Below are 10,351 nucleotides of genomic sequence, written 5' to 3'. Positions count from 1 at the left end.
GAAGCCACACCCATCGGCGAGAGGATCAGGGGCAGCGAGTCGTCGGCCACCGCGCTCCAGCCTCCGCCCGCACCGAGCCGGGATCCGGGCCGCACCGGGAGGGGCCGCTCCGGGCCTCAGCGCGAGGGCAGCGAGGGCGGCGAGGACCCGGCACCGGGCGCGGCCCGCGGCAGCGACCATGATCGCTTTGTTCAACAAGCTGCTGGACTGGTTCAAGGCCCTGTTCTGGAAAGAGGAGATGGAGCTCACGCTGGTGGGGCTGCAGTACTCGGGCAAGACCACCTTCGTCAACGTGATCGCGGTATGAGGGCCGCGCGCCGCGCCCTGGGCTCCCGGGTGGCCGCCTGGCTTGGCAGGGTACCGCCGGGCGCCGGCCAGGGGAGGAGCCGGCTCTGGGCGCTTGGGGCCTACTACGGCTCTTGGAGGACCGGGTGGAGCGCCACCAGTGCTTCGGCCTGAGCTGGGATGGCGAGGCCAGATGCAGGGTGTTGAGGACTGAGCTGGCGGCACCCAGGGGTCTCCGGGCAGCAGGGACCCGCTGTAGGCTGAGCCAGGCCCCCGCGGCTAGCGCACAAGGGGGCATGACGGGGCGAAAGTGCCCGGGCCTTCCCTCTCCGCGCGTGGAGGGTCACGGGACGCGCGGCCCGAGCCGCTGGCGAGGATGCCCGGGACAAGCCCAGCCCCACCCCGAGGGCTCTATCCCTCCTTGCTGGACGTGGAAGCCCGGGTCCCATTAGGGTGGAGGGAGGTATCCCCAGGGCAGCTGATGCCCTCGCTCAAGCCCAGACTTCCCAGAACCTGTCCCGGGTATGTGGTATCGCTGGAGTCTAAGAAGGATGGCACCATAAAGGGAGTTGGGAGACTCCCGCCTGGCTCAGAAGTTGCAGGAGGAGGTACTCTGGTCCCAAGAGGATGAGCTGGAGGGGCGCTGTCCACCTGGGAACATGGTAGAGAGCAGCTCCCAGGGCTTTAAGGAGACAGCACGAGGGGGGTGCGATTGCAGTCGTCTCTCTGTGCCAGAGGAATGGTGGGGAAGGAGTTAAAATTTCTCTTTTAAAAAAAGAGGAAGATGAGCTGCCTGGGTGTGTGAGCTTAGCTGCAGTAATGGCCGCGGCCTGTATTTCAGAGCCAGGCAGGACTGGGCTTGTGGGACCAAGGAAGGCTTGGAATATGGGGCTTAGTTTGACCTGGGACCTAGCCCCAGTCCCAAAGATTTCCAAGAACTTCGAGTTAGCAAGATTAGTAGATTAAAAAGATGCTGATGTGATAGGTCTGCAAAAGTGTGTGGCTAGCCAGCCTAGGTACTGTCACTTACCTGTATTGTTGCCCAACCTTGAGGCCCCACAGACCTCGCATCCCAACAGGGAGACCCTCACCCCTCCGTATATTACTACATTGGGTGAATGGAAAGCTGGAAGGACTGGGACTTCATGATCACATGATTAGACATGGGCTTCCTCCCTAAAATGTGCTCTGCTGTTGCCCTCTACCTTCTCCTCCACCCTGTGTCCCCTGGCTCCTTAACCCACAGGTCCTCTGCTCAGGCTTGGGGCATAATGTTTTTTCTGAACTAAAGCTCCTAGCTTCCTGTCTGCCATGCCATGCCCTTAGGATCAGAAACCCCCCTTGGTTAAACTTGATGTTGACTTGCTTCTTGGGCTATAAGAGTGGAACACAACTCCTGGATTCCCACCTGGCTCTGCAGGCCTAGGTGGCTTGGTTTGGGGCATTTGGGTCTGGAAGATGTCCCTGATATTAATCAAGAGGAGAAACAAGGTTGGACTCAGCTTAGGTGTCACCTCCTGTCCCCAGGGAAGCTATGCATCTGAACAAGGATCCACAGATACCCAAGTGGGTTTAATTCCCTGCTGTGGACCCACCCCTCAAGGCCAGCATCAAATCCAGAGTGGAAGACTATGACAGATCAGGGACAGGAGACCAAATTCTCAAATTCTTCTGCCATGGTCAAGAGTTTCTTTGAAGCCAGGCATGATGGAACACATCTATAATCCTAGCACGCTGGATGCTGAGGCAAGATGTTTGAAGTTTGAGACCAGCCTGGGCTACATAGAAAGACATTGGCCATAAAAAGAGTTTCTGTGATATTCAACGTTCCCCCTCCCCAGCTCATATAGTCCCTGTTTTGATAATCACTAAAAGAGCAGGCCAAATTTCCCTTCCCTACAGAGACCCTGCAGATAGAACCATCTCCTAGGGGCTACGTCTGGATAATGTCAGTGTTCTCAGACCTCCAAGGTTCCCCACACTGCCTCTACAACCACAGAAAGGAGAATCACCTGGGCTCTGTGCCATGCCCACCACTAGCTTCCTGAATCACCTTTACAGCTCATTTGGCCTCTTTTTGTCTCAGCAATCCCCCCCATCACCTGGGCTCTGTGCCATGCCCACCACTAGCTTCCTGAATCACCTTTACCAGCTCATTTGGCCTCTTTTTGTCTCAGCAATCCCCCCGAACCTTGGGTTTTTCTCCCCACTCTATGAGGTCTGGCTGTGAATAGAAATTGAGTTTACTGAGCCCAACTGCTCAGCAGGTTAATGTGAACTGGAAAGAAATTATGTAGAGAGGCATTACAGTACATCTAAGAAACTAAAACTACTGAGTTCTGAAAGTTATAATGCTAGAAAAGTGAGAGATGTTTTTGCCCAAGAGAAGCAAGATCATTCTCTCTCTCTTTTTTCTTCACTGTGTAACTTATGCCAGTCCCAAGCTCTCAATCCTGCCTCAGTCTCCCTACTGCTAGGATAAAGGCATGTGCTGCCACACCCAGCAAGAGGCTCATTTCAGTCACTTAAAGATATGAAAGGTAGGGCTAGAGAGATGGCTCAATGGTTAAGAACACTGGCTGCTCTTGCAGAAAACCCAGGTTCGAATCCCAGCACCAGCATGGTGGCTAACAACCATCTGTAACTAGTTCCAGGGGCTCCAGTGCCCTCTTCTGTCCTTCATGGGCACTGAAGATGGACACAGGACATGGGTACACTTACATATATGCAGGCATAATATTCATACACAGAAAATAAAAATAAATACATTAAGTAAATAAATTTTAAATGTGAACGGCTATCACTACAGATACCCGAAAGGATTAAAGAACAAAGGATAGAAGTTACAGGAAGATGAATTTTTGACTCAAAGAATTTTCTGATACTTGGAGCTAACCCAAGGGGGTCTGTAGGCCTGGCACAGTGGTAGATACCTTTAATAACAGCTATTCAGAGGACTAAGGCAGGAGGATTAGGAGTTGGAGGCCAGCCTAAGCTACTTAATCTCAAAAAAATCAAAGGAGGAGAAGTTAGGGATGTAGCTTAGTTGATAGAGTGCTTGCCTAACATACACAAAACTTTGAGTTCAGTCCCCAGCACCACACAGAACTGAACATGGTGGCACACACCTGTAATCTCAGCACCAGGGAGGTGGAGACAGGAGACACTTGGGATACATGAGACCCTGTCTCAAAAAGAAAAGAAAAGAAAAATCAAAGAAGGAATGCACTACAAAGAGTTCAAGTCTGAGACAAAAGGTTGAGCTATATGACTTAAGGCTACTTCATCCTTACTGGAGGAATTTGTGAGTCATTAGTAGGGAAATCAAATCATAGCTTAAATGCAACTTAGCTCCAGTTTCACCACTTAACAGAAACTCCAGATGCTAGAGGATCTGGCTGTCTGAAGGTCTCCTAGCATCACATTTTGCCAGGGTCGCATTCTGTTAGGCTATACTCTCATCTATTTGGGAGCATATATTCTGGTTCCCAAAGACTAATGGTGCTTCCATGCTGCATCAAAACCATTCCCAGGTACTTTGTGAGCCATATTCACAAGTCCTAGGAGACCAGAACCCTTCTCACTGTGACCAGTGTTTCCCCACTATCATGTCTGAGTTCCCTTGTTAACATCTGGGATGAGGATGGAGTCCAACCCTCATCCCAGCACCCCTGCACTTTTCTAGGGTTTGGATGATTTTACCACAGTCAGCCTGAAGCCTGAAGAGAAGCCATCTTCAGGGTAATCTCTCCTTGATGATTCCTACCTTCTATGGGTTCCTGACCCTTTTAAATACATGAGGGAGTTGGAGGCCTTTTCCCCAGAACAGCCTACATCTGTGTTTTCAACCGCCTAAGGGCCAGAATATTTGGGAAACACTAAGTGTATCATCAGTATACCTACAATCCCAATTGTTCAGGAGACTGAGGCAGGAGAATCACTTGACTGCAGGAGCTGTCTCCTATCTAAGTAATAATGAGGCCAGACCCTGTTTAGCGTCTGAAATCAGACAAGATCAGGCACTTTTGAGCTGGTATACCTATAAAGTTATCTCTATGATAGCCTGGACAACCTAGGGAGACCTCATTAAACATGAACATAGTTTTTACTTTTGTTATTGGTCCCTAAACAATAGAGTACTGAGCGGTTGGTACAGACATAATCCCAACACTTGGGAGGGAGAGGTAGGAAAATTGGCTACAAGTTTGGGGCCAGCCAGGAACAGTATAATGATTATCTACATGACATTTCCATTGTCAGAGATGATTAAGTCTATGGTAAGCGCCGGTGAACTGCTCAAGTGGGTGTAGGTGCTTGTGCACAGGCATGAAAACTTAATTCTGATCTCCTGGTCTGACAAGGTAGCAAGAGAGAACTGACTCCCAAGAGTTATCCTCTGACCTTCACACACATGCTGTAGCATGTATGAACCTGCACTCGTGCATAACACACACAAATGCGCACACACCACACACATTAATTAATTAATTAATTAATTAAAATAGAGTCTCATATAGCCCAGGCTGGCCTCAAACTCACTATCTAGCTGAGGCTTATCTTGAACTCCTGATTCCTCCCCCTCTACCTCCTGAGTGCTGAGATTTCAGGAGTGTGCCACCCTGTAATAAGTTACTGTACTATTTCCCACAAGGGACTAGAGCATCTGCAGGTTTTGGTATTCCTGGAGGGCCCTGGAACCAACTCCTGTGAATATCAAAGGATGACTTATATACAGAGGGTTCAGAGGATCTCCACAGCCCAGCTGTGGCTCTCAGATGAATTCCTGCTGTACCTTGTCACTAGGCATTGGAAAATTCCTGCAGATACAAGAGTGACACTCATTCTATAGGGACCTGGAAGCTCACTGAGCTTCCAGGTACTGGAGGAGAGCTGGTTATCTTCTGCCCCTTGGCTACTGTTCAGAGCTCCTGGCCCCTGTGCAGGACTCAAGCAAGTTAGTTTCCCAGTTGGTAGGAGGGAAGGCTGTGATAAAGGCACACGGTTACCTCATCAGCCCCAACCTTCAGCCTGCTTCTCTTGCTCCTACATGGGAATGTAAAGGTGACCTGGGAGGAGTTGGGTCTGGCCTTATTTGAAGGCTGTAGCTCTAAATTTAGAACAATCCAGAAATTTCAGCAACGATGTATAGTGGAGATGTGAAAATTACTAGAACTTGAAAGGAACTATGAAAAATGGAATTCCTGTCAACTCCCAGATATTCAGCAAACACTAATGCTATTACTACAGACCCTACGTCTCTCCCAGGAAACTTTTGGCCCAGTGGAGAGACATATGTAGAATAATAACAGAGAATACATATTGTCCATCCTAACAAATGGGGAAGAGTACAAATAAGCCAACACAATGAATAATCCTATTAGTATGTATTGCATTTATGGGGTGGCAAATTTTACCTCCCCCTCAACTTTTTAATCTATTTACTACTAGTTTGAAAATATGTGTTTTCCTTGACATGTCTCTTGTGTCAAGGTTCTTTTCCTGGAAAGTAATTTATTCTCCCCTCTAATCCCATTGGAGAATAAACACAGCAAAGGGGCCTCAGTAACAAAAACTATAGGTTAGACCTTAGGAAGAACTTTCTCCCAGTCTAAACTGAAAGACTTTGAGATTGTTTTAGGAAGATAGGCCTCTTCCCAGTACAGCTCCAGATATAGATGGCACCTAGGGTGGTGACTGCCCATCCTGCCTGAGAGCAGCAGACATTGTGAGCCCTCCCATGAAAAATCTGAGCAGCTCTAGCCTGACTGATATGTCACCCTGCAGCCTCTTGGTCTATGCCCACCAGGGAGGCACATCTGGGTCCAATTGATGTTTATATCTTTTCCAATTCTGGCTCTTCTTTCCAGTCAGGACAGTTCAATGAGGACATGATCCCCACCGTGGGTTTCAACATGCGCAAAATCACCAAAGGGAATGTGACCATCAAGGTGAGGGCAGGAGGCTGATTTGCAGGAGTGAGGGGGCTACAGAGGACCACCTGTGTTGGGAAGATGACAGAGGCCCCTGAGAAGAGCCAGACAGGGGAGGGCAGAGTTGGGTCCTGTTGTTGGGGAGCTGGAAGAAGGGAGTTGAAGGGGTGAGAGGTAGAGGGATGGAAGAGAGGGGAGCCAGGAGGTAGAGGTAACACCCTGGGGGAGGGGGCACAGGGCAGGAGGGAAACTTGAGAGGGCAGATGGATTTCAGTTGTCTGCCCACTCCTGAGGCTACCCTCTCCCTACACTCTTCTCACTTAGCTCTGGGACATTGGGGGACAGCCCCGTTTCCGCAGCATGTGGGAGCGCTACTGCAGAGGAGTGAGCGCCATTGTGTAAGTAGACTTGGTAGGGTCCTGCCCTCCTACCTGCAAGAACTTCAGGCTTAGTGCAGTCCATAGACATAGTTCATGCCCACTGTCCAGGCATGGTCCACCTTTATTTTTGCATGCTGTTTTGTTTTAGTGAATAACACTCTGGACCCTCACCACCCAGCCTGAGAGCCTGAGCCAGATTATGGAGCCCCTCTCAGAGCCTCCCCATCCCCACCTCAAATCACCATGTCTTGAATTTTGAGTGGTTTAAATGATTCTTTCACTTGTTAGTTTTATCCAGGTTAGGGATGTAGGTCTATGGTAAAGCTCCTGCCTAGTATGTGCAAGACCCTGGGTTCAACTCCAGTGCCACAGACATGGCAGAAAAAATGCACTCAGCATGTATGTTCAGTCAGTCAACAGATTTTTTTAGTTTCCTTTATTTATTTTGTTTTTTGAGACAGTATCTTACATGTAGCTCTGGCTGGCCTGGAGCTCACTTATATAGACCAGGCTAGCCTCAGATTCACAGAAATCTGCCTGCCTCTGCCTCCCAGCTGCTAGGATTAAAGGCCTGGCTTAAACCAGATTTTTTTTTTTTTTTTTTTTTTGCCTTTTTGAGACAGGCTCTGGTCTCTCTGTAGCCCCAGGTCGCCTGAACTTGCTATGTAGTACACCAAGTTGGCCTTGAACTCACAGAGATTCACCTGCCTCTGCCTTCCAAGTGCTGGTATTAAAGGCATGTGCTACCACGCCCAGCTTAAACATGATTTTTAAGAAACAAGTATCTTGAGCCGGGTGTGGTGGCACATACCTTTAATCCCAGCACTCCGAAGGCAGAGGCAGGCGGATCTCGGCGAGTTCAAGGCCAGCCTGGTCTACATAGTGAGTTCCAGGTCAGCTGGGGACAGGGAGACCCTGTTTCAAAAAGGCCAAAAAAAAAAAAAAAAAGAAAAGAAACATATCTTGGCCCTGCCTTTGTGGGGGGAGGGGTCCCTTTATTGTCTCAACTCTAGCCCTATCTAGGCTTTCCATGAAAATGTAAGTAGGTCACTTTGGGCTAGACTTACCTCTAATCCTACACACCTCAGCTTTGCCACATAGCAGCTTCCACACAGACAGGATAAAAAAGCCCTCAGTGCTTTACTCCCATGAATTAGGAAAACATTCTCTGAGCCAGCCCAGGTTGGCCCATGGCTCCAGAGGTGACCAGACTGGATCAAGGTGTTCTGCCCCCTCAGCAGCAACTCTCCCTGCTTACCCTCAGCCCATGGTGTCCACATGCTGTCCCCGCCTGCCTTCCCCAGGTATATGGTGGATGCTGCCGACCAGGAGAAGATTGAGGCCTCCAAGAATGAGCTTCACAACCTGCTGGACAAGCCGCAGCTTCAGGGCATCCCGGTCAGCCAATAATGGAGTTGGGGGGAGAGGAAGCTGGGCAGAAGTCACTGGGGGCCATGCTGGGATGTCCTTGATCTCATCCTCATCTTCCCTCCTCTATAGGTCTTAGTCCTGGGTAACAAGCGAGACCTCCCAGGAGCACTCGATGAGAAAGAGCTGATTGAGAAAATGTGAGTTGTGTAGCCTTTCTTTGTGTGTGTTCCCCCAAATTCCCTAGCTGCCAAACACTCCTGGGCTGGGCTTGTTGCTGTTCTTAGTGTTCACCACATGGCGGCAGCAGAACACATCTTTCCAGGAGCCTCATCCTCCTCTTGTAGCCCCTTGAGCAAGAAAAAGACCTTGCCATCCCCTGGTTCAGGCCCCTGGGAGCCCCAGCCTCAGCAGATTCTGCTCCTGTCTCTCCCTAGGAATCTGTCTGCTATCCAGGACCGAGAGATCTGCTGCTATTCCATCTCCTGCAAAGAGAAGGACAACATAGGTGTGTGAGTCTGGAAAGCTGCCGGCACTCTACCACAGTGGCTATGAGGAAGGGAAAGGAAAGACTGCTAGTCTTAGCACAGGACTCAGGAAAGTTCCTGCCCTGCAGCTAGTCCTTAGTGCTTGGGTGTAGCAGGCAGCTAGGGGGCCCAGTTCTGAGCATGACCCCAGCCTTGCCTCTTGGATTATGTATCTTGAGCCACCCATTCCCTCTTGCTCACTTCTGAAATTATAGGGTTGGACCAGGTACTCCAGGCCGCTTCTGACTTTGCTTGTTGGGGCTCTGTGTCTTCCCCACCGCTTGCTTGGGGCCATTTAGGGAGGTACAGCTCTGGGCTTGATCCTGGCTACAATTTGGGATGCCTTGACTTATTGCTCCTACCTCCCAAGCTATACCACCTCAGCGTGACCTGTACTGGGAGGTCTCATGACTTTTTCTCTTGTCTCCTCAGACATCACCCTACAGTGGCTTATTCAACACTCAAAGTCACGGAGAAGCTGAGACTGTGGCCCTTCTCCCTTGGAGCAGGGACCACAGTCACCTAACCTGAAGCCGAGCTCCCCGCCCACCCTGTCATACCCCCCAAAGCCCACCGTTCCTCACCCAGTGTGGGGAGGGCCCTCTGGGGCTCCCAGAGTCCCATTCTCCTGAGGTTTGAACTCCTGTTTTTATTGTAAAATAAATTGCCCCCCATCTGGCCCCCTAACCTTTCTTCCTTGCTCTCTCCCTTTGTCCCTTCACCTAGGCCTGCTTTCCTCCCCTCTCAACAGCCCTGGCCGGCAGCCCCTGCCCTCCTCACCTTCCTGTCCCACCCCTCTACTTCCCTTTTCAACACTCTCTGTTATTGTCCTGTGTGTACAGTATATATATGTATATATATTTTAATTTTTTAATTTAAGCAAAGACTAAAATCAACCATTTGATGCTGCAGGGGCCAATCAGGACCTGGGAGGGGTAGTCTGGAGAGAAGGGAAGAGAAGCAGGGTTGGCTTGGGCGAGCTCAGATCTAGAAAAGTGAAGGCCAGCACCTATAGCAGGTACTGGCCTGAGCACTGGTGGCTGCCTCCATGTCCTCTAAGGTGTTTCTGCCTCCCAGTGTAGGGCCTGAATACCACAGATTGGCCGGAGCCTCCTTTCTGTCCCCAGCCTTGATAGGACCACCAGGTACAGTCAGGTACCAGAGACCACCAGACTTAAGGGGCAGGAAACCAGTGTGCATACTGTCCCAGCCATCCCACCCCCCGCTGCTCCTGGTCCCAGCTCCTGCCTCTACCCAGAGCCCCCACCTCCACAGCCCACCTCATTTTCTGTTCTCATTTCGCAGAGTTGCACAAGGAAAGAACTCAGCATGGGGGGTTGGCTCTTTGGGTTTTGTTTTCTTGTTTGTTTGTTTAAATTAATGGTTTGTAAAGTGATGTTCCTCTTCCTTTTTACACTTTTCAGCTACTTAACCTCTGTTTGGAAATTGATTCTTGTAACTGTACATTTTTTTTTTTTGCTTCCTAATAATGACAATAATAAATTACCAATTTTGTGTTGGGGGTGTGTGTGGTACCTGTTGTTTTCTGCAGATGTCGTGGACTGACTAGTGGACCCACAAGGACACCAATACCCCCTCACATTGAACAGCCACAGGGAACACGTGCCACACTGGAAACACAATAGTCCCTCACAAAGCAACCTCCCACACATGTGTCTGGGCTCTGGCATTGCCTGTTTCTCATTCCCTTCAACTTCATGTAGGCTGGCAGCTGCCAATTGGTAGTAAGCAGGTCTGTTAGAGGAACTGCCCAGACCTAGGTCATGGTGGCAGGCTCTAGCTGGTTGTTCATGTGCTAAACTGAGCAACTTTTTCTTTACAACCACTTCTATGCCCAGTC

The 10,351-nt window shown here is 49.9% G+C and overlaps 1 protein-coding gene across 1 annotated transcript; it reads left to right on the top strand.

Annotated features, from left to right (window-relative positions):
• The first annotated feature begins 6 nt into the window (after window positions 1-6).
• Arl8a (ADP ribosylation factor like GTPase 8A) lies at window positions 7-10,012 on the top strand. Its single transcript, XM_008830314.2, has 7 exons — window positions 7-301; window positions 6,153-6,233; window positions 6,540-6,613; window positions 7,900-7,993; window positions 8,096-8,163; window positions 8,401-8,471; window positions 8,923-10,012. Exons 1-7 carry the CDS (start codon window positions 179-181, stop codon window positions 8,970-8,972), a joined length of 561 nt encoding a protein of 186 aa, XP_008828536.1. The 5' UTR covers window positions 7-178; the 3' UTR covers window positions 8,973-10,012.
• The last annotated feature ends 339 nt before the right edge of the window (window positions 10,013-10,351 follow it).

Source organism: Nannospalax galili, unplaced genomic scaffold, assembly GCF_000622305.1.
Source record: "Nannospalax galili isolate Female #2095 unplaced genomic scaffold, S.galili_v1.0 scaffold113, whole genome shotgun sequence".
In the NCBI taxonomy this organism is placed as follows: domain Eukaryota; kingdom Metazoa; phylum Chordata; class Mammalia; order Rodentia; family Spalacidae; genus Nannospalax; species Nannospalax galili.
The sequence above is the reverse complement of the archived record's forward strand: the minus strand, read 5'-3'. Positions and strand labels throughout refer to the sequence as shown.